The 24562-nt window shown below is 50.6% G+C and overlaps 1 protein-coding gene across 1 annotated transcript in view; it reads right to left on the bottom strand.

The window, feature by feature from the left end:
- PLXNA4 (plexin A4) overlaps positions 1-24562 on the bottom strand; it is a 472507-nt gene that overhangs the window by 31066 nt on the left and 416879 nt on the right. The window contains exons 21-25 of the mRNA XM_070465677.1: positions 23018-23160; positions 14490-14758; positions 11533-11599; positions 10655-10801; positions 5456-5615 (exon numbers count right to left, since the gene is read on the bottom strand). Coding sequence (XP_070321778.1) covers positions 5456-5615; positions 10655-10801; positions 11533-11599; positions 14490-14758; positions 23018-23160 — 786 coding nt within the window. The remainder of the gene's footprint in view (positions 1-5455; positions 5616-10654; positions 10802-11532; positions 11600-14489; positions 14759-23017; positions 23161-24562) is intronic.

The raw sequence follows: 24562 nt of genomic DNA, 5'->3' as shown, positions 1-24562 counted from the left end.
AAAGTGCTGGCTCTGACCTCTTCACAGCTCTGCCTGCAGCCCCCTGCCCTACTCCAGGCTCCAAGCACAAAGGACAGACACACTCACAATCCAATTTGTTATACTTCCACCTTCCAGGGAGAGAAGGAGGTGAAATAAAAAAGAAAAAAAAAAATCCCATTATCTTTATCTGTCCTTCCCATCAGGTGCAGCAAAAAATGCAAACTGGGGCGACAGCTGCTGTGAACTCTTTATATTTCACTCAGAAGATACTGTATCTTTTTGTTGCATACAGGAATTACTTATTTGAAAAAATATACCCTTTCAGACAGAAGGGGTGGCGGATTTCTGGGGCTATTGATGGGGCATTTGCATTAAACCAGAGGAATTGGGAGGTCATGGCCTGTGGAGGAGCTTGTGTGGGAAGGGAGTGGTTGTTCTCTTCACTTTCTGCTGTGTGACCAGGGCCCAGGCTCTGTGCCTCTCTGAGCTACAGAGTCTCCTCCTGTGCAGTGGAACAGAATGGCATCAATTATGTCCTCTGGGGAATGAACAGAGGAGACAAGAGTCCCTTGGCTCAGAAAGAGCAGTGTCCAGCCTCTTGCTACTGTGCGAAGAAAAGAGGAACTCCTAGTCATGTGGCTCCCTCTGTACCAGGCATTTCCCCAGGGCAGGCTCTTATGGTACATAGGTTGAGGAGTTTGGGGGTGTAACAGGGTTGTGATTTGTTTAGTCGCTCAGTCATGTCCAACTCTGTGACTCCATGGATGGTAGCTCACCAGGATCCTCTGTCTATGGGATTTCCCAGCAAGAATACTGGAGCAGGTTGCCATGACCCTCTCCAGGTGATCTCCCCGACCCAGGGATCCTACATTGGCAGGCAGATTCTTTATCACTGAGCCACCACTTAAGTCTGGTATAAGGGAGTACCTATAACCAATACCTGTGGGTGGAAAGGGGCATCAACTTGACAAGGACGGCCTCACATATAACAAAGCAGGGAGCCCTAGCACTGTGCTTTCAAAGCTCCCAAGGTCCACTTGCCCCAGCTGCCCTGGGATATCTTCCCTTCCCTAGATTCTAAGAGAATGAAAGAAAGGCAGGTTCTGTGTCCTTTGCTTTGATTCTTACAATGGTTAGTTCTATCATATGTCAACTTGTCTGGGCCACAGTACCCACCCAGATAGCTGGTCAAAAATCATTCTGGATGTTTCTGTGAGGGTGTTTTTGGATGACATTAATATTTAAATTGGTTGACTTTGAGTAAAGCGAATTGCCCTCCATAATGTAGTTGGACCTCTTCTAATTAGGTGAAGGGCTGAGTAGAACAAAAGATTGACCTCCCCTGAGCAGGAGGGAATTCTGCAGCAGATGCCTTTGGACTTGAACTGTAACATAGCTCTTCTCTGGGTCTCCAGCATGCTGGCCTTCCCTATATATTTTGGACTTACCAGCCTTCACGCTAGACACTGGATGTTTGTATCCTCCCAGAATTCATATGTTGACTCCTAACCCTCAATGAGATAGCATTTAGAGTGGGGCCTTTGGAGGGTACCTGAGGTCATAAGGGTGGAGCCCTCATGAATGGGATTAGTGCCCTTGTAAAGAGGATCCCAGAATGCTCCCTGGAGAAGAAAATGGCAACCCACTCCAGTACTCTTGCCTGGAAAATCCCATGAACAGAGGAGCCTCCTGGGCTACAGTTCATGGGGCTACAAAGAGTTGGATATGATTAAGCGACTGAACACATGTTTTCTTGCCCACTTTCTGTCATATATAGTCCTAATAAGAGGATGGCCATCTATGAATCAGGAAGTGGGTTCTCACTGGACACTAAATCTTCTGACCCCTTGATCTTGGACTTCTTAGCTGCCGGAATTGTGATAAATTATTTTCTGTTGTTTATAAGCCAAGCAGGCTATGGTATTCCATTATGGCAGCCCAAACAGATTCCTCCTTGTCCATTATTATGAAATCCTCCATAACTGCATAAACCAATGCCTTCAAATAAGCTTTCTCTATATAAACATATCCCATTCCATTGGTTCTGTTTTTCTGGAGAATGCTGGCTAATACGGTTCCCCATCTTGGCTCCTCAATGCCTGGAGAAGCTGGTGGAATGTGCAGGGTGGGAGAGCTTCAGTCCCAGGAACAATGAACAGAAGTGTTGGGAATGGAGGACTAGGCCAGGCCAGGCACCATAGTGATGATGAAAGGCAGGGGGAAGGGGTTGGGGCTGGCTGTGCTTAGGGTAATTACAGAGGTGGTTTAAAATGTCTTCGTTTCCTTCTAAGCTGGCCTGGGACAGATGTCCATGCCTTGCCAGGAGGGGGAAGGCAGTCTTTGCCCAATGCCCTCAGCTATGGAAAGAGGTGGCATGGAGGGAAATGAAGTGGAGGGGTATGCTCGGCTGTCTTGCCTCCAATGCATGTGGCTTACAGTCTTCTCTGTGCCTACATGCTATGTGTCCTTTTGTTGCTGTTGTTGTTTAGTTGTCCAGTTGTGTCCAACTCTTTGTGACCCCATGGATTGGGATTTTCCAGGCAAGAATACTGGAAAGGGTTGCCATTTCCTTTTTCCAGGGGATCTTCCCAACCCAGGGATTGCACTCAAGTCTCCTGCCTGCATCACCTGCATAGCAGGCAGATTCTTTACTGCTGAGCCACTGGGGAAGCCCATGCATCCCTTTGGCACAGATGAAGTTTTGGTAACAGTCTCACCTTGTATTTGTAAACTGCTTTCAGGCTTTCAAAGCACTTTCACCTACACAGTGGGAAAAACTTGCCTTGCCTGTCTCTCCCCATGGGGGTCATGCAACTGAGTGGAAGCAAATCTTGTGGAAGAAGCATCTGGGTTTCTGAGGAGGCCCTGTGTTCTTTGTTATGGAATCTGGCTTTGGTAGAAAGAAGACCAGAGTTGCAGGGATGGCTCCAGACCCTGCACTTAATAGAAAAGAAGGAAATTCCTCAGAAGAGCATCCATCATGGGAGGCCTTTGTAAGAAGTTCAGTATGACACCACTTCCCCAGAAGGACAAGGCCCCAGATGCGCAAACTGTCTCCTTCCTTTGGTTTCTCCCCTTTACCCTGCCTGCTGTGAGGCCTCATCCATCCAGTGATGCTGCGTCCTCCCCAGCAGTCCTGTGATGAGAAAGATGGCTCCTTTGCCCTCTTGGGACCCAGTGAGCACCATACCCCTGGTCTGAACAGCCTCTAGCTTGAGAGAGTAGCAACTCTTGGGTGGGCCCTGTTTGCTGCACAGCCCTCAGACTTCCTTCACTCATAGTGGATGGAAGGAAGTGGATGGCAGGAAGTGGACAACAGGAAGTGGATGGCAGGAAGTGGATAGCAGGAAGTAGATAGCAGGAAGTGGATAGCAGGAAGTGGATGGCAGGAAAGGGCCATGGCTGCTTTGGATACTGCTGCCTCCACTCCAGATTCATTACATCCTTTAATTAACAATCTGCTTTGCTGGACTTGCACCCAACAAGTGTTCTAAAGTTAAAGAAGCCCTTCCCCCTGCTAAGCTCTGGGTGTGTGGCTTCCAGGTGGGGATGGTTGATCCTGAGCAATATCTACCTACCAGCCATGACATGGTCTCTCTCCCCCATGGGAGGTCAGCTCATTCCCAAGCACCAGAAGTACATGGTTCTATATGCACCCACCCACTGAGCTCTCGCCATGTTCTAAACTAAGGCACAAGCTTTTGAAACTCACCTTCCAGCATGAAGATAAAGGTTCTTGTAATAGTTCCTCCTCTTGGTCCTACTAGGCCAGGGCTCTCCTGGCCTAGCATATTGTAGATAAGGACTTTGACAAGCCATGGCTCTCACAGATGAATAAAAGGCATGGTAAATACTACCTGGTGACCCTAGTGAACTCAATTCTCCCTGGCAGACCCATTGATCAGCCCACTTAATTGCTTGGGGGTAGGGATATGGGGGTCTTCCTTCCCTGGCACTATATTCTCTCCCACTGGTTCTATAACTGAGCCGTTGACTCCATCAAGTCTGTGGGATCTTCCTGGCAGCAGATTCCCCCCCACACAGACACAAATGGCTACTCCAACTCTAGGAACCAGCGCTGGGGACACACTTTCCTGGTACCCTATACTCTGAAGGTCTCACAGATGCTTCCTCCTTGTCCCAGAAACAACATACACAGAGACAGTTCCAAAGGGAAAGGAAGAATGTGCTCGGCCAGTCTCTTCTCTCTGGGCTGCCAAACTCTGGGCAAAGGGCCAAACACATCCTGCCAAGAGCCAACCAAGAGGAGAGGTGGGGGTGGGGGAAGCAGTGAGAATTGAGGTGAGTGAACTTCCTGATCCTGAGTCTTTAGGCATCAGAATTTGGGGGAGGTGGGTGGATGGCGAAGCAGTGGGAGGGCATGAAAATTCCCCATGGATTTTAGAAAATAGCACAGATGCCCATCTGCCTTGGATAGCTTAGCTGAAGCCAGCTTAGAGGCCAGATGGATGCATTAGGGGCCTCTGGAGGTCTTCTCCCCTCTATGTTGCCATGAATTTCCAGACTCAACCATGTACACACATAGACACCTTTCCCTCCATGCCCAGGATCAACAAACAGACACATACCATTTCCTCACCAGTATTATCTTCATAATCAGTAATATTAGTGGCCAATACTTCCTGGGAGGTACTATGGACCAGGCAGTGCATTAAAGGCTTCTATATGTATTCTCTCCTTTCATTCTTACAGTGAGGCAGGCACTAGTATTTATCTCAATTTTATAGGCAAGGAAACTAAGGGACAGAAAGGTTAAGTAGCTAGACCAAGCTTACACAGAACTCAGTGGAACCAGGATCCAAACTCAGGCAGGTGTGATGCTGATCCATGATGCCAAACTGCTTCTCTTCAGCCCTGGCCTCTTTGGAGCCTGGGCTCCCCACTAGGATTTCCCCAGGTCACTGAGTGTCTTATTAAACACTCAGGCAAGCTGTAACTGGATCTAAGTTCAGCTGGCCCTAAGTGGCAAACCCTTGTTTATATAGGCTATGCGATCTATTCATGGAACATTCAAATAAAATGTCACCCTGCTCCATGGTAGGCTGTCATATCTCATTTTTCTCTATCCTTCCTCCATCACTGACCCAGATCCCTTCTGTTTTTGGTAGTCAGCAAAAATTAGAGGCATAGCACAGAGGCAAAGGGAAAGGCCTCGGGGCACAGAGAAGGTGGTGGCAAGACCCTGGGCCATGCGGATTCAGGCTAAATCTTTGCTGCAGACTTGACACCTCCACTGCCACTCCTCCGCTGCTCAAAAGACCCCAGAGGCAGTCAGATCACCAGCAGACTGTGGTCCCCTCTCTGCTTATTTCTCACTAAGTGGCCATGAAGAGGCAGCCCCTGGGCTCCCGGGGGCCGTGCATACCTTCTCCGTGCACCCTGACTCCACTGGTGGGTAGGAGGGGCTTCTGACCAGTCACAGTACAGCCTCCTGGGTGGGCTGCTTACTCACCTAGGTCCATGTCTGCAGCTTTGGGCCGGTGGGAGCAGGGTACATTCTTGAAGATGGCATCCAGAATCTTCTCCTTGACCTGAGTAATGGTGTCGCAGTTGAGGATCTTCACTGGGACCTCGGGACTGTTGGCATTGTCGGGGTTGACGCAACTCAGGACCTGGTGGGGTGGGGAGAGGAGGCGCGTGGGGAGGGCAGCATGGAGGGCTCTGGGATCGCCAGCAGCAGCCTGAGGTCCTCTCCTGAAGGGCTCCCATCTCTGCGGGTTGGACTGGAGTAGGGTAGGGTGACCCCAGCTAAGCCCTCGTCCCTTCCCATCCCCGCGAGCAACAGGAAGGTACCATGGCTTCTGTGTCATTGCAAAAGTAGGAGCTGTGTGTTTAATTCCTCATCACAACAGACTCCATTAAAACCCTGAGTTATCAAAGGGAGCACTGTCCGAGCAGGAGGAGGCAGCGAGGGGCAATGTGTCTGAGAATGGACACTACTGCATGCCCCACTGTCTCACACACATGCACTAGGCACCATCTCCACGTACAACCAGACCCTCACCCACCTCTGAGACCCCTGCCCCATCCCTGTGTGTCAGTCTGTCTTTCTGGTCACTCTGTCTCTCACACTCTAATGGGAAGTTGGCTCCTTTCTCCTAAGATTTCATATGCTTTGACTTTTGTGTGGGTTCCAGGCTGACTGGAGGTTGGAGAATCTGTAAGAAGCTTAATGTGATCTTTAAAAAATAAAAAGATACCCTCTAAAAACTGTAGGTTCAGACCACCCGCAAGCCCATCCTGGCCCCGAACCTGAAACCTGGAGTTGGGGGAGAAGGCCACTCTGGCTCAGGACCTCAAGTTCTCTTTTTGGAACTAGTTGGGTAAGTCAAGACTCTGCCTAAATCACCAAGCTATACTTTTTCTTTTAAAATGTTCTGGACCATTTCTAACAGCTTTGTGTCTCTTGCTGTTCTCAGCGTGGGCTCTCTCTACACGGTGAGACTGTGGAATCCTTGGTGGTGGGTGGGTGGGGGGACCAGAGCTGGTCGGGCTGGGTGTTGTGGGTCACAGATGCTGTCAAGTTGCCATTCCGGGCTCCCGCACCCTCTGCCTGACCCTGCGCCCTGCACCCTCTCTGCGTTTCCTCCTCAGAACTTTCACTGCATCACCACCCCCCCACCCCCACCCACAACCACTTCCCAACTGCATGTCTGGTTCGCAGATTCAGACAACGGCCTTCCTCCTCCCACCCCCTCCTGCTCCATGTGGCGGCAATCAGAGCCCTGGCCCCTGGACGCCTGCCTTTCATTAGCGACCAGAATGCTGTGAGCTCAAACCAGAACATGCTTATTCCATTAAGAAGAAGAAAACCTCCTAAATCTATAAAACCAAACTCTCACCCTCAAAATGTCTTAAATTGAAAACAACGGTGGAAGGAACTCGGGACCATGCACCCCCAGTGCGTGCACTCTCCAAACCATTCCCTTCCAAGAGCCTTCTGGGCCCCCCTCCGGGCCTCCTCAGTGGTCAAGCACAGCCTGGCCATCTGCGCTGCTCTGTGCTGCCCTGGGCTCCTGTGCTCTGGGCCACTTGGGAGGGGGGAAGTTGATCTCCCCAGGCAACATCACAGCTCTATCCGGGCTGCGAGATCACGAGGCAGAGGCTGCCACCTGAGTTTGCCTCCCCTCCCGCCCCCATCTCAACATTTCTGCTTGCCCCTGGAGTTCATGGTGGCCCCACAGAAACAGCTTTGTGGAGTGCTTCAGGGCATCTGGAGAGGCAGTAGTGGTCCCATCAAGGGACAGAGTTCCCAGTCACAGGCTAAGCCCCAGCTCCCCCGGAAGTTCCCTTCCCCATGCCCATGCCTCTGGGCTATTTCAGAGCAGACTGCCTGGGGTTTGTTCTGCTAGGTCATTGCTTCTCAAACATTCCTGTGACTAGGATCACTAAAATGGTTATAAGGTGTTAGTTGCTCAGTCGTATCTGACTCTTTACGACCCCATGGGCTGTAGCCCACCAGGCTCTTCTGCCCATGGAATTCTCCACGCCAGAATACTGGAGTGGGTAGCTGTTTCTTTCTCCAGGAGATCTTCCTGACCCGGGGATCAAACCCAGGTCTCCTGCATTGCAGGCAGATTCTTTACCATCTGACTCACTAGGGAAGCCCACATTACCAAAGTGTTCTGTTAAAATGCAGATTCTGACTTGGGAGGTGGAGGACTGGGCCTGAGACTCTGCTTTCAGGCAGGCTCCCAGGTGAGCACCCAGCACTCTAGCAGGCTCCCAGCTAGGCCCTCGGGCACCCCCAGCAGCAGGGTCCTAGGCATGCTAGTCTAAGTTCAATCTAATTCATCACTCAGCACAGAGGAGGTACATCTGACTGTCAAGTGACGCCTGCCGCGCCTCTCGGCACCTGTTTCACTCCCGCACAGCACGAGGTTACCACCATTTGGCCCACAGTGCCCTGGGCTCCTCCAGCCATGCTGAATTCTAGGATGTCCTGGACTTTATTTGACCCCTTCATCTCAATTCTCAGGTCAGCCCCGTCCACTGCTCACACACTTTCTTCCTGACCCCTCCTCACCAATGACCAGGCTGCTCCCCCTTCCACAGGAGGGGTTTCCTCTCACAGGCCTGAGGGTGGCTATTAAATCTCCCAGCAGCCATTTTTTCCCTCTGGGCAAGGCAGTTGTAATTTCCTTCCCCTTCTCTCACGGTGCCTCTTCCCCAAATGTTTCTACCTCAACGGATGCGCTTTCCTGACCCACTCCAATTTCCTCACAATCTCTTGAAGTCAAGTCATCTGCAACCAAGCTGGTTGTGCTAACAATAGTTTGGCCTCTGGTATAAAGGATGCTGCAATTTGGGGACACAGTGTTATTACAACTCATTGTGTTGGCTTCAATACTGGGGAACCGCTGATGAGATGGGAAGGAAAGGCAGCTGAGAGGGAGAGACCAGGCAGGAGACATTTCAACAGTAGTTTTTTTAGCTCATTAAGAAATCTATTCACACTCTCTTTTTGGAAGTTTTTTTTTTTTTCTCTCTCTTTTCCCTTTCTCATATTAATCAGAGACTCTAACTCTCCCCTGGAGCCCACCACAACAGCAAGGAAGCTGGGCCCTCACTCAGACATGGCTGCCGGGAAGCCTTGTCAACTGAACTAATCCTGGCAGATTCATTGAGATGCCTGTTGGGATCCCCAGGGCCCTCTGAGGATGGAGTGCGACAGGTGCATCATGGCTGCAACACTTCCAGCCAGCAGGACCAGCTGTGTTCAGAGTGGCCGAGAGATCTCCCCAGCTGGCCTCGGGGTCTGGGATTCATCCTCGGCTCAGGGCTTCTGCCCAGTTCTGCCTTGCCTCAGGCTGTTGTGTATCTCATCTCCTGATAAGTGCATTTTAAACTCATCTATTCTCTGTCCTTCTTTATGGTCCAACTGGATGTGAGAGTTGGACCATAAAGAAGACTGAGCACTAAAGAACTGATGTTTTCGAATTGTGGTGCTGGAGAAGACTCTTGAGAATCCCTTGGACAGCTAGGAGATAAAACCAGTCAATCCTAAAGGAAATCAACCCTGAATACTCATTGAAAGAACTGATTCTGAAGCTCCAAAACTTTGGCCACCTGAAGAGAAGAACTGACTCATTGGAAAAGACCCTGATGCTGGGAAAGATTGAGGGCAGAGGAAAAGGGGATGACAGAGGATAAGATGGTTGGATGGCATCACTGACTCAATGGACATGAATTTGAGCAAACTCTGGGATATAGTGGAGGGCAGGGAAGCCTGGCGTATTGTAGTGCATGGGGTCACAAAGAATTTGACACAACTTAGTGACTGAACAACATTTTCTTCTCCATTCTTGTGCTGCCTCCATGTATCACCCTCCACGGCTATCTTTTATCTCATTTTCTCACTCTGGGCTTCCCTTGTGGCTCAGCTGGTAAAGAATCCGCCTGTAATGTGGGAGATCTGGCTTTGATCCCTGGGTTGGGAAGATCCCCTGGAGAAGGGAAAGGCTACCCACTCCAGTATTCTGGCCTGGAGAATTCCAAGGACTGTATAGTTCATGGGGTCGCAAAGAGTCAGACATGACTGAGCTACTTTCACTCACTTCTTCTACCTTCTTTCCTCTTTCCTGGAGAAGGCCTGGTGGGAGATCAGAGCTCTCTCCCAGAAAAGTCCAAGAGTGAGCTCCCTGGCCTGGAAAGCCCAGGCCTGGGCACCAGCAGACAGTCACGGGGGAAAGAGGAGCAGGACTCACATGAGCCAGCAGTGGGGAACCTTGACCCTGGGCTCAGGGCTTTGTACACCTGATCACACTCCATCTTCTGGACAGCTCTGTGAGGTAAATAGTGCCATTATCCCTGTTTTTTTTATTAGGAAATGGCAACCCACTCCAGTACTCTTGCCTAGAAAATCCCATGGATGGAGGAGCCTGGTGGGCTACAGTCTATGGGGTCGCAAAGAGTTGGACACGACTGAGTGACTTAACTTTTCACTTATTTTTTCAGCTAAAAACCCCAAACTCAGAGATTTTTTTTTTTTTAAGAGTCATGACCCAAATCCTCCAGCTGGTCAGAAGGAATCAGGGCTCCAATCCAGGTCTCCCTGGTTCCAAACCACGTGCTCCTATGTGCTAGACAATGGTTTCTAGCAGGAAAGGGAGTGTAAGCTTGATTGAGGGTGGATACAGGTATCCATCTGTTCCCTGGACACACACCTTATACCGACAGACCAGCCTAGCATCCCATCCTATAGCCTGAGTCATGCAAGTGTGGGCTTTGGGACCATGAGCAACTATTTCTGACTTCTCCTCCTTCATCATCAACCTGCTACCTGTTTGGAACTGATCTGCAAAGTGTGGGTTCTCCACTGGGAGAAACTGTTGAGAAAGCATCATTCCTTGGGCTCACACTCAGCCAGCTCTTAGCAAGGGATTACCACCTCACAATCCAGGGTACCAGCCTGGAAGTATGTTGGCCTCTGGCTGTTGCCCAGATATGTTCTGAGCCACTGGTCCCCTGGTGTGGTGGGATGAGGAAGTCGGGGTGGTGCCATGCACAGGGGGAAGGCCAGGCTGGCCCTGTGCAGTGGGGACCCAGGAGGTGGCTTGTCAGCATTTCCAGCATCCCCTGGGCCGGGCAGGGGCTGCACTGGACCAGGGCGGGACCAGAGTCACGGGGAGGAGCCAGGAGGCTGGCTTACCAGGGTCTTGTAGTCAATCTGCTGGCGGATGAGCTTGTCCTCACTCAGAGAGTAGCGGGCTTCGCCCGTGATGGCATCGATGGGCCCCTTCTCCATCTGCTGCTTGATGGCACAGAACAGCGAGAAGAGGGGCTCCCCGGCACACTCCTGTACATGGAGGAGAGCCATGCTGGGAGGACCCCAGATGTGCGGAGCCTGGCCTCCCATGGCCTCTGTTTCTCCAAGGGGCTGCTTCCCACTTCTCTGTCTTGATTCTCTTCTGCTCCCCCTCTTGCTCTTTCCCACTTCTGTTCTAGAGCCCTGTCTTCATGTTTCTGGCCCCACGCCCCTGTCTGTCCCTCTCCCAGTTCCCCCCTGCACCCTGCTTTCTCTGCTGCCCCATCAAGGGACAGAGGTCAGTCCTCAGTGGCATAAATTCCTTACAAGTCAGTAATTGGAGGCCAAGCAGCTCTTCTGCCTCCCAGTCACATCTGCAGCTTAACTGCCCCCACACATGCTTCGATACCTGCCCAGAGCCCTCATCAGCATCAGTAAGACTGAAGCTAGGGCCAGGGCAGGAGGAGAGCAAGAGGAAAAGAAGGGGTGAACTGTCTGCAGCTTGAAATGGGAATGCAAGGGTCTTCTTAGAGCTCATCTCCCCTTACCTGGGAGAAAGTGGGGACCATGCCTCTCAAGCCAGGCCTGACTGTGGGGCTCTGCCTCCTAAGATGGTCAGGAGCCTGTTCCCTTCATGACTATGATGAGGGAAATGCCATTTCTTGTTGGGATTCTAGGAGCAAGGTCCTGGTATCTGTGAACTTGGGAGCTTGCAGGTTGGTGCCCAGGCTGGTGGGGAAGCTGAGGCAGGCCCAGAGATTCCCTCCCGCATCCAGTCATACCTTGAGAAACTTGTAGAGCAGGAAAGTGAACCAGTTGGTCAACATCTTCTCAGCCACTGATTCAGTCCTGGCAGCAGTCACGGAGGGACCCAACAGAGCAAGACAGAGACAGAGGCAGCTGGTCAGACCTCAAGGGCAGGAGGGCAGGACGAGTCTACTTGGATCTTGCTGCTTAAGGGTTTGAGAAATCTTAAGACCATAAGGGATATCTGGAAGCTCCAATACTTTGGCCACTTGATGCAAAGAGCCGACTAATAGGAAAAGACTCTGATGCTCGGAGTGATTAAAAGCGGGAGGTGAAGGGGGGCGATGCAATGAGATGGTTGGATGGCGTCATCAACTCAATGAACATGAGTTTGAGCAAATTCCTGGAGATAGTGAAGGACAGGGAAGCCTGGTGTGCTACAGTCCATATGATGGCAAAGTTGGACATGACTGAGCAACTGAACAACAAGAAGGGATACCTGAGTTCCATGGACTCCTAGACACATCATAATGATTAAGGTAATTAATAAGATAAGCTTTGCCTACCAAGCTGGGAGATAACTTTCTGGGTGTAGGCTCCTCAGTGAGTTTCTGTGAGAATATGCTAGAGCATCATTTCCAACTGTCCAAGAGCACTTTCTGTGTTGTCCAACCTGGTATCCACCAGCCATAGAGGACTTGAAATGGGGAGAGGTGGAATTTTTTATTTTATTTGCTTTAACTTAGATTTAAATAGTCACATATGGCTCATAGCTATCACACTGACAATCATCCTAGAGAAATTTATAAGATAGGTGTGTTCCTTAGAGTAAGAAAAGAAAAAAGAACCCCTGAGATACTCATTTGGCTGGGGATGGAAAAGAAAGTGACAGGGCACATGGGTCATGGACAAAGGCCAGACAGACTAGATTGAGACCATCCCCTAAGCTAAAGGCCCCCAGAGTAGGTAGTAACAGGGAGCTGGAATTTTAGCTCATTCCAATAGATATCCAAATTATCCTATTTAAAAAGCTTCCATGTACTTTGGAACTTCTCCTGAGAGCCTTTCTAGAATTTTATTTGCAATGATAGCGATTTCATTCTTGAGTCTAATTTGCATCTTTTATGCTACTACTCAAACCCATTTTTTTTTTTTTTTTACTTTGGGAAGTGAGAACATCACAGCAGCATGACCAACTAAAGGACACTTCCGGTTGCATTCACTTAAAAGAACTACATTCAAACTTGCAGGAAGAGTGCGGCCAGTTCCAGAGAGAAAGCGATCCATCAGGTATGTCTGGATAGAGTTGAAAGTGGCAGTTGCCAGAAGATACTAACATCTCAGCTCTCAAGGTGGTTGGACAGCTGCCAGCACCAAATGAAGCTGAGAAGAAGGAAAACTGTTGAAAGGAGGAGGGCGGCCAAGGACAAGAAGAAGAAAAGGAGATGCAGGAAAGCAGGAGGGAGAGAGGACATCTGGGAGAGAGCCAGTGGAAGACAAGAGCAGGAGACCACATGGATCCAGAGCGAGACCTCACCGGCAAGTTGTTGGTGGGAGTTCTGGCGGGAGGTGGCAACCCTAGAATTATGCCGGTGGGGGGCTGCATGGTGAAAGTAAAACAAAAAGCAAAATGATCTACCTTGCTGCTTCTAAAGCTGTATGATTGTGCCTATATGGAACAACCTTTTGGAGTTGTGCCTTGCAAATGCCCACTGCACCAGGAAAAAGCCAGAAGTAAACACTTCACAAAGCCAAGACTACCCACTGGACTGAGCAGGAACCCGCTCAGAGACCAAGGATGGAAGGCACGGGCCAGGCAGAGGCAGGCGATAAGTGGGGTAGTCCAGGCAGAGGGCTGAACGTCATAGCTTGATGTGGGGAGTGGGGCAGGTTTCAACTTCATCTATGCAAAGGCTAAAAGCAATGGAATAATAGCCTGGAGGAGAAATGGTCTTCAAGCGCATGGACAATTTGAATGGAAGCCCCTGGTGCCTCAGTGGCAAAGAATCTGCCTGCCAATGCAGGAGACACGGGGTCGATCCCTGGGTCAGGAAGATCCCTTGGAGAAATAAAGGCAACCTACTCCAATATTCTTGCCTGGGAAATTTCATGGACAGAGGAGCCTGGTGGGCTACAGTCCGTGGGGTCACAAAAGAGTTGAATACCACTTAGTGACTGAATAACAACAGACAGAGGCAGAGGGTCTATGTTTCCTACAAGGCAAAGCCACAGCATATGGTTATGTCTGCACACATGACCATGCAGATTCCAAACAGTGTAAAGGATGGGGCAAACCACGGTTTCAAGAGGTGGACCTGGAACTGGCAGAACCCACAGCAGATGCCAGGAAATACCTGTTGTGTTGTATCAGGCAAGTCACCACTAAAGACCTTGAACTCAAACGCTGACTGGACCAGTGCTTCTTGAACTTTAATACACATTCAGATCCCCCAGGTTCCTCACTAAAATGCTGATTCTGATCCGGTAGGTGTGGGGTGACCTGAGGGTCTGCGTTTCCACCAAGCCCTGGGTCAAGCTTCTGTTGCTGGTCCTGGACAGCAGTGAGAATTACAAGGGGCTGAAGTCTGCCAATCTTGAAATGGTGAGGTGGGTGCCCAGAGAGGCCCTGGGGTAGCTCTAATTCAAGTTCAGTCATGGAAAAGGTGAGGGGATGGAAAAATGACCTCTGAACAATCCATAAGAGAAAAATTCTGGTAGAGAGGCTCAATCAGGGGAGTGTAAGGGCAGAGGGAGGAGAATGGAAAGTCAAGAGAGGGGCAGAAGAAAAACTGTGGGGCAAGAAGATGAGCTTGGTTAAGTCACAGGCAACAGAAGGGGCAAGTTCTTCTAAGAGGGCATGGGTTCACCCCAGTCTCTGGCCAGGTGAGTGCTGCGCTTGGCTGCTCCTCGGAGATCCGCCCTGGCCTCCCGAGGGCAGAAGGGCCGGGCTGGTGCGCGGGGCTGGCTGGGGCCCCCTGGGCCATGATCCTACCTCCTCAGCAGCAGCTTGGGGTGGTTCTTGCTCTCCAGGTTCTTGTCGATGAGGTCGGCCAGCAGCTGCTTCAGCACATCGGTGGCGTACTCCAGCTTGCTCTGCAGCACCGTCATGATGAGCGAGGCCACGTTGCCGCGATCGCGCATGGAAAAGCTGCGCTGAGACTCCAGCGTGCGGATGAAGGACAGCAGGAACACCTTGTTGTTGATGAGCTGAGCGAAGAGCTTCAGGCCTTTCTCCACGCGCTCCTGCCGGTAGCCTGGGACCTGCGGGGGAGACCCAGGGGTGCGGGAGTCTTGATTGCCTCGCACATCGGGGTGAGGCAGGCCGAGCCCCAGGGATGCCCCAAGGGGTTGGCCATGCACAGTGTAGAGACTCCCAACTTCCCATTCACTCACGACAGGCCACGTGGCTGATGCCACCAAGTCCTTATCTCGAGCCAGGCACTATACTAGGTGCCTACCTAACCCGTGTCACAGCCCACGAGCCAGGTCACTGTCTCCAGAGACAGGGAGAACATCATCGTTAGTACGGAGTTGAGAAGGGGGCCCCTCGCCATCGGAGACCACCATCACAGCTCCAGGTGACTCCAGGTCATGCCAGGTGACTCCAGGGGGTCGGGGCTTCTGATCCCTGCTCCCCTGGCTGGGGGATCACCAAACCTGGGCCTTCGGCTGACCTAATGCTGACCCATCTCTGATGCTGGGGTTCCTGTTGACAGATCAGTGGCCTCGGAATCAGGACTTCTGGGCTCCCACAGGCACTCTGACACCCCCACGCCATGGAAGCTTGGGCAAGTTACTTTACTTCTCTGTATGAATGAACTTCTCTGAGTTCATTCACTCGAAAAAAGGGGAAGTTTAAGCCCAAGAGTCTCTCAGGCACTGCCTAACTCTAGCATTTGTCGTTTTCCTAGAAATTCCTTCTGAGACCCTGCTCCATGCTGGGGAGGGGGAGGAAGAGGGTTTTATCTTCCTGCCTGCATCTTCTGTCCATTTGGGAGATCCGTGCAAGGGTGTCCCATCCACTCAGCCAACATGAGCTAGCAACTCAGCCAGGCATGGGAGCAGCAGCTCTGAGCTGCATGAGGTCAGGCACGGTGGTACCATGCGTCACGCCCCAAATCAGAAATGGCCAGAGGTCAGGCAACAGTAAGAGAGCTCCAGGAACTGTCGTACATTTACCCAAGGATGTGCTTCAGGGCAGCATGGAGGAAGGGCCTATTGCCACTCACAACAGGAATGACTCTTGTAAACACATTGAGAGAAAAAAGTCAGGTGGGAAAGAGAGCATAATGTCATTTAAACCCAGATTAAAAAAAATTACAATTCTTCAATAATGGAAGGAAAAGGGTTTTCTGGGTGGTGACTGTGACTGGAACGGGGCTCCGGGGAACTTTTGGAGACTGTAAAATTCTGCTTCTTAGTCTGTGCACTGCTTGACGGCTGTGTTCACTTGGGGAAAATGCGCTGAGCTGTGTTCTGATCATTTGTGCATTGCTCTATCTGCATGTGTGTGTGTGTGTTAGTCACTCAGTCGTGTCTGACTCTTAGCGACCCCGTGGACTGTAGCCCACCAGGCTCCTTTGTCCATGAAATTCTCCAGGCAAGAATACTGGAATGGGTAGCCATTCTCTTCTCCAGGGTCTTCCCGACCCAGGGATCGAACCCGGATCTCCTGCATTGCAGGCAGATTCTTTTCTGTCTGAGCCACCAGGGAAGCCTTCTGTCTGTACGCTTCCATGAAAATAAAAAGTTCGTTTAAGAAATGAAGCACAGCTTCTGCTCGGGAGGGATGCACTGGGGGCGGGGGGCACCCATAGGAGGTGCCTTCGAAGCCTTGTCTTGAAGGATGTGGGGAGGGTAGATGTGCCAGGTCCTTGGGAAGGAGTGTTGTGTATGGAGCAGTAAAGGACACAGTTTCAGTGTTCGTCGAGCTTGCATTAACTCCATCACAGCCACTTATGAATTCCAGAACCCTTAGGAGATTCAGTTCCTTTATCAGTGACAAAAAGGTACTGCAGCTAATACATATGCAAATCTTATCTATGCCAAGCACGGTTCCTCATACTTTAGAAATACTGACCATGTAATCCACACAACAGCCTATGAGGCAGGGGCCCTTATTACCCCAGGGCCCCATGAGGATAAGAAACTTTCCAAGATCCCAAGACAGAAAAGTGTCAGAGCTGGGCCATGAAGTGGGCAGCGGCATGGTGTCCTTCCCCCTCCCAGGGCTTCTGAGAGCGCTGAACAAGACATGTGAAAACGCTCGGCATGACCACAGTCCGGCTATTGAGTGTATCTTGCTTCCCTCTAGAGATTTTAAACTGGGGAGGGGGGATGGAGGTGGCCAGAGAAACCCCATTTGCCAAGGTCCACGAAGCTGGCAGACACAGAGCTGCAAAGTTCCTGCCACTCATTTATGGTGCCGCCTTGTGTTCTGGGCTCGGGGCTTGGTGCTGGCTGAAGCAGAGTCCAGTCAGGCCCAGGCCCTCCCCTCCAATCGTCAGCCAGGAATCATGCAGTCCCTTCAGTGGGGGAAGCCCTGATCCCTGAACTCTTCAGAGAAGCACGCGCACAGAACTCCTGCTGCCTGGCATCAGAAGCTCACACGGGTCAGGAAGAGGCGGGTTTCCAAATTGGGTTCATTTGTATTTCCTTTGCTGCTGTGCTGGTACATGGAGGGCTGGTACCTCTCTGGTCAGTTCTCAGGAGATATGGGAACTCTCCAGAGCCAGGGTGGTGCTGGATGAGGCCCCCCGGGGCTCATCCTGGCTCTCAGCATAGCCCCTCCTGGCAACCTCTCAAGGTCTCCAACCTCAGCTTACCTCCGGCCTGGCTCTTTGAGTCCCACACTCCACAGGGGCTCTTGAGTGAAGGGCAAGGGGGACACAGCCACCTCACTGTGCCATCAGGCAGGGCCTCAATCTGTCCACTGTCTCCTCTGACCCTCGCCCTGAGATAGCCCCTCCCACACACGTGTGCACGTTTTACTTCCTCTCGCCTTCAGACCCCTCAGAGCAACATCTCTCTAATTTGTCCTGATGATGATGAGAGGTAACGTCATTTCTCAGGCTCCTGCATTGTGCAAAGGACAGTCCTGGCACATTGCACGCATCAGTCAAACAAAGCCCTCTCATGACCTTGCGAGGGTGAGTTGTGACCCCTTTAACAGCCGCCTCTCAGGGAAGCCACTGCGGTTTCTCAAGGCCAGGCAGCTGGTGGAGGGCAGGGCTGCATTGCCAAACCCCAGCTTGTTTGGCTCCTAGTCCCTGGCCATCCTCTGCATCCTTGGCCAGTGTATCCTACCCCTGGGCCTGGGGGAGGTGACTGACAGCCAGCTCCAAGTCTCCCCCTGCCAGGCCTCCTGGAGCTCCCTTGGGAGGGAGGTGGGAGGAGGACAGGGGAGCCAAGCACAGGGCAGGAGGGGGAGGAGGGGGAGGAGGGGGAGGAGGGGGAGGAGGGGGAGGAGGGGGACGTGGGGGAGGAGGGGGAGGAGGGGAGGACTGGCTCTGGACTCCCTGCCCTGGCTGCATGCTCCTTCCAGGCAACAAGGCCAGGGCCCTGGGCAGGAAGATTCAGCAAAATGACCTGCAGGGAAAGAGCATCCCTGTAGCAGCAAGCATATGGAATCAGAGAGACTAACAGACTTGTACACGGAGGAAGGCTCTGTCACCTCTGGGCTCTACTGCCTCATCTATAAAATGAGAATATGAGTGCCTATGTCATAATGTTTTATGAACATTAAATAAGATAATGTATGTAAAGTGCTTGGCACACACAGAACGCACTGAGACAGCAGCAGTTTTATTACCTGCCTCTCCTCCCTTGGCTGTTTTCACTGATCCAAGGTACCTAATGCATTGGCACAGTGTCCGGGGGCAGAAAGTAGGCATTTTCTCCCCAATTTTATGAAGAGGAGAAGGAAGCGAAGTATCTTGGTAAAAAGTATCCAGAACAATTCCCCTCTGTAACTTGCCACCCCCACCTCCTAAGCAAATGGCACGCTGAAACAAGAGTTTCTTTATTCACCAGATGGTTCGATAATTTAGTTGAAGTCTGTGAGAATAAAACTGGATAGTAAATTTTAATTGTAACCCAATAGGTTAGAGTTTAGGAGGCAAGGATAGATGGAAAACAAGGTGTGCGGTTACTGTTTGCCCTGTGTCTTTAAAGGATTGGTGTGTAACCAGTGTCTGGGCAGCCCCTTATCTGAAGGCCCAGACTGCACTCAGATTGTCATAAAAGAGAGGGCCTGGGGGGCCTGACCTCCGGGGCGGCCTGAAGCCAGAGGACCCCATCTTCTTCACAAGCACTGACCGTTCATGCCCATCCCGGCAACTGAGAAGATGGAGACCCTGCTTTAGGTTAGTCAGTGGCTTCCCTGGGGATGTTTCCAAACCTGGAAAACCAACAGGGAGAAACTAATCCAGAAGCAGGGAGAGGCTGGAAACAAAGAGTGATCCACACGAGATCTCTGGACAGTGCGTAGGAGGCTGGATCTCACATAGCCCCAGGCTAATGTGGAACAGTAAAAGGCAATTTCTGTCTGCAAGAAATCAATGAATGAGTTCAATGGAAATGAGAAACTCCTGTGTTCTACATATAGAACCCCAAAGATGGAAGCAGGGGCTTCAACAGATATTCGTACCCTCATGTTCATAGCTGCATTATTCACACTAGCCCAAGTGTCCACTGAGAGATGAATGGATAAACATAATATGGTCTTTACACACAACAGGCTATTATTCAGCCTCGAAAGGAAAGAAATTCTATCACATGGTACAACACAGGTGAACCTTGAAAACATTTTACTAACTGAAAAAAACTAGTCACAGAAGGACAAATACTCTATGATCCCACCTATATGAGATATGGGCTTCCCTGATAGCTCAGTTGGTAAAGAATCTGCCTGCAAAGCAGGAGACCCCAGTTTGATTCCTGGGTCAGGAAGATCTGCTGGAGAAGGGATAGGCTGCTCACTCCAGTATTCTTGGGCTTCCCTTGTGGCTCAGCTGGTAAAGAATCCGGCTAAATGCAGGAGACCTGGGTTCAATCCTTGGGTTGGGAAGATCCACTGGAGAAGGGAAAGGCTATACCCACTCCAGTATTCTGGCCTGGAGAATTCCATGGACTGTATACTCCATGGGGTCACAAAGAGTGAGACGCGACTGAGCGACTTTCACTTTCATACGAGGTACTCAGAGTAGTCAAGTTCATAGAGACACTAAGTAGAAGGGTGGTTGCCAGGCACTGGGCGAGGGGAATGGGGAGTTAGTCTTCAGTGGGTACAGCGTTTCAGGTGGGCAAGATGAAACAGTTCTGGAGATGGATGGTGATGATGGTTGCACGATCATGTGAGTGAACTTAATGCTACTGAGTTGTACACTTAAAAATGGCTGAAATGGTAAATTTTATGTTATGTATATTTTGCCAGAATTTTTACAAGTCTGTGTTAACAAGGCTGTTAACTCCTTCCTGAGCACGAGGGTAGGACCAGAAAGTCTCCCCTCGTGATAAAGGCAAGGACAAGACTGAAGCCTCAGGTTGGAGGGGAGATTTTAAGGTACCCCATGAGGAAGAAGACTATGTCAGGACATGAGGTGACTTGTAACGGGCGGCCATAGGAACGGTCTCAGGCATAGATGGGGTATCCACACAGAGAGCATCCAGGAGGTCATACAGGCTGGTCAGGTCATCGGCAGAATCCAATAGCCCTGATTCTCAGAGGCTTTCTTCTGCAGCCCTCCATGGACTGAGTTCATTCCACAGCCCCTGACAGATGGGTGGGTAGGGGGGGGAGTGTCAGGGACTCCTGGTGGTGCAGCCCTGGACGTACCCTCCTGTGCGTCCAGCCTGCAGGGTGGGTGGTGTCCCCATGAAGTGAAGTACAGTTCAGTGCTCTGGATTGTACTGAAGAAGGACTCCTGAAGTTTTCTGGGTAGAGGAAGGCGTCTGCTGCCATTCATTCTGCAGCCCCAGAAGCCTCTGGGTAGGGGGTGCCTTAGATGCAGGGGGACAAGGCAGGCAGGGCCAGGGCCGTGCACAGTGGGGGAGGGAGCTGGCTCCATGCTTGGCGGCCTGGGGCTGGTGTGAGGAGGCCCAGAGTTTCTGTCTGTTGAGCCCAGCTTGCTGGGTAGGGCTAGTGGACTGTGCATCTTGCTGAGGATTAAGGCTAGGACTTGGGCAGCAGCTTCTCTAGGAGAACTAGCTCTCAAGGAAAGGCCCAGGGAAGTGCTGCTGGGTAAGGATGCCACCAGCTTTCAGCAAAGGGCGGGGTACAGTTCAAAAAGGCAATGGGAGGGAATCATTAGGATTCTGTTCCTGGGCAAACAGGGCTATGGACAGTGAGGCAGGCTGTGCACTGCACAATTCCAGGAAGTGCTGCATATGATCAGTGCAGTCTGGAGCAGTGCCGTGTTCAATTGCACCGCCACCCACAACATCCTGTGGGGGGATGAGCCCTGAAACTCCCCTCCGCCACCTGGAGCAGTCCTTTGGCATGTACTGCTCTTGGGTGATCACTATTCCAGCACCAAGCCAGGCCTGACAATCCAAACATCTCCAGAGAGACTTCCTTGGTGGTCCAGTAGTTAAGACTTTGCCTTCCAAGGCAGGGGATGTGGGTATGATCCCTGGTTGGGGAGCTGGTTGCGGAGCTAAGATCTCACCTGCTTCATGGCCAAAATACCAAAACATAAAACAGAGGCAATGATGTAACAAATTCAATAAAGACTTTAAAAATGGTCCACATCAAAAATCTTAAAACAACAAAACAAAATATTTACGGAGATGCAAGGGCAGGTGGGAAAGACATGAGATAGGATCAAATGAGGAATAAGATCATACATAGGATGTGGCATGCTTTATAATCTAGGCCATAAGACTGGTCAGGAAAGCAATGTGGAGTGAGTATGCATCCATTGTGTGGGAGAAGGCTGTACCCCAGCCCTGCTCCAAAGTATTCAGGCTGCCCTCCAGGGATGCTGGCTTAGAAGTGGTCTCAGCAAATCTGATTTAAAAGTTAAATGCTTAAGGGAAATCTACTTGGAATTTCGAGCTAGTGAAAAAGAGAGAATAACTTTATGTACTCATCCTAGTTGAATTCTTATTTTGAGGGGTATGGGCATGTTCAAACACAACTTCCCTTCCTAGGACTGCCATTTCTACCCTATTTCAAACAGACATACATTCATCTAGTCAAATCATTCAGCAGTTCCTGCATGCCTACTATGTGCTGAGCACTGTTGCTGGAAGACACAATAGATAAATAAGGTATGCAAGACAAAGATATGAAAGGTATGGAAGACAAAGATAAATAAGGTATGCATAGTCCACTCAAAAGTCATACACACAGACACATGCACACACACACACACTCACACACACACATGCTCCTGAGCTTCATTCCACAATCAAGTCAGAGAAACATGTGGGCCCCGAGCACTGGGGACTTGTTGTGTTTCCACTTGGAGAACCCATGCAGACATTCCCAAGGGGGTCAGCACCTGCTTAACAGTGTACTTCAAGTAACAGGTCTGTTCTAGGTTATGGACAATATAAACATGGAATTAGTTTTGTCTTCCGTGGTGCTCTGGCTGAAGATTTTTGATCCATCCAAAGAAGTCTCCAGACTTCTATGACATGGACATAGTCTCTGAGAAGCCAAGTGTATAGCCTCATCCTTAAGAATATAGATTCTGGAGTCTACCTGCTGGACTCAAATCCCAGCCCCACTCCCTCCCTGTTGTGTAATCTTAGTTTTATCACCTGTGAAATGGGTGTACCTGCTTCTGAGGGCTCCTGGGAGGTTACATCAATGTGTACATGTAAAGTACTGAAAACCAGACCAGAATATTAGTCAGCAGTCAACTCAGGGCAATTATTCTTTAGGATTACTACTTTGCCCTGGTTTCCTCATTTATATGTTTCGCTTTTCTCTGGTGTTTATCTTTATAAGTCATTCCAAATCCCTTTCAGAACAAAGCGTAATATGAATATATGCATAAGCCAGACACTACACTAGACAGTAAGTGGGATAAAGCGTTCACAGGATGAGGTCCCTGCTGGTACAAAGGCAGTTACATTCTTATCATTCACATTCCCACCTCCCTCCTGAGCACAGCAGTTATCTTTTCCACATTTATTTATTGAGCACCAACTAAGTGGTGAAGTCCTTTGTACTGTGGTTTCTTAAACAAGGGTTCACAAACCCCCTACATTGTTGCCAGATTTCCTGTTTCTGTGTATTTACATGGACAGGTTTTTTTTGGGGGGGAAAGGTCTTTGACTTCCATCTAATTCTCAGGGGATCCATAGTCCCTTAAGACCCAAAGCCCTACTCTCACCTCTGCTCCAAGATCCCTTTCGTCCCAAGGGACAGACTGGCACCACAAGGTCCTGTCCCTTCCCTGGCCTCAGCTGACCCTCCTCTGAATGAGGGGGCTGGACTTGGTCACCGATGTCTCTCTCTGCACGGACACTGTGACGGGAAAGGACTCGACCATGGCGACTGCTTCTCACCTCGAGGTCCCGGAGGACGGGGTGGTCTTCAATTCCCGGGAACAGCACCCGCATGGTGTAGGTTCTGTAGTCCAGGAAGGGAATCCCGGCTCCGTCTAGGTCACTGGTCAACTCGTGGATGTCTGTCTGCAGCTCGGCAAAGGCTGGCACAGAGATAAGCTCATGAGACTGTTGCGTGGGGCCAGCTCAAGAGCTACTCTGCCTCGCAACACTCAGAACCCTCTCCCAGGCCCCTGAGACCTGCATGATGGACCGCAGTAGTGTAGGAATAGGAGGGGCTGTTTAATGCAGCCAAGGTGAACAATATAGGAACGAGAGAAAGATGCAGAATGAAGAAGCTTGTCCTGGGTCAGATCCTTTCAAAACATGACTGGGGGCCAGAAGATCCACAGATCTGTGCTGTTGCTGGGGCCATGAGGACCTCCCACTCTGAAGACAAGGGCTTTGGCTCTCGCAAAATACATGGAGGGGAAGGGGGATGTGAAAGGACATGGGGAGTGAGGGAGAGGTTCCAGAGGGTCTGCTCTGGATTCTGTGCTTTACAGTGGGTTTTCCTTATAGTTAGGAATGATTTCTTTTAAAGTCCCTATTCTTGGCCTTGAAGATTACTGGAGCCTTCAAATCACCAAATGGGGCCAGATGAAGGCTCTGCCCAACTGATACATCCCTCCTGGATAAACACAGAGGATATCATTTTGTCTTTTCTTGCTCAAGGTGATGCTACCCAGTGGTGAGTCATGATCTGCAGATGGGTACCACTGTTTGTGGGGATAGCCCAGACCTCCAGATGGTCCTGAAGTTGCAAGAACAACCCCCAGGGCCCCCCGAGAAAGTTCTGTACATGGACCCATTGTCACACAGCCATGTGATCACACTCTGTCCTGGGTACAGCCCTCCTCCCCAGGAGGTTGTCAGAGGTAATGTGCTTGGTCCTTCCCGCCTCCATCTTCTCCCTCAGCACGTGCAAATGCACACATACACACATGCATGCAAATGTGTGTGTGCATGCGCACAAACACACCTCATACCACGATGGATTAAAATACACCTGCAAAGAACAGCCAGTGGACGTTGATTAGGCAATGTTTCTTTCTATTTATACAGACAAAAGTAGGAAAAAAAATGCTTTGTGAGCTCAGAAGGAATTCACAAGCACCGTGTAGGTCCAGGGCCCTTGAAAATGCCAGTCCTATGCCCAATGGGCTCTGCTGATGACATGACAATAATACAGCTGCCCAGGCACTGTCAGTGGGCCCCACTGCCCCCAGAAGTGCTGACTTCCTGTCTGTGACCCTGGGTCTCAGATCCTTGAGGATACCAATGTTTCTTGTTTGAACAATGGGAAGGTCCCAGGACCCCTCAGAGGCTACTGTAGACCCCTTCGGTGTTGCTCTCTCTCTCTGCACCCCTGGTCACACTGACATGGGGAATAGGGGGGCCCTTGCAAAGAAAAATGATTCAGAAGGCAGAGTAACCCTAACACAACTGAATGGAACCTGCACCAATATGTGTGAGCTTACACCAGTGTGTGTGAAAGGAGAGTCA

The sequence above is a fragment of the Odocoileus virginianus genome, chromosome 1 (genome assembly GCF_023699985.2).
Source record: "Odocoileus virginianus isolate 20LAN1187 ecotype Illinois chromosome 1, Ovbor_1.2, whole genome shotgun sequence".
NCBI classification, from domain to species: Eukaryota; Metazoa; Chordata; class Mammalia; order Artiodactyla; family Cervidae; genus Odocoileus; species Odocoileus virginianus.
This window is presented reverse-complemented; position numbering and strand designations above follow the sequence as displayed.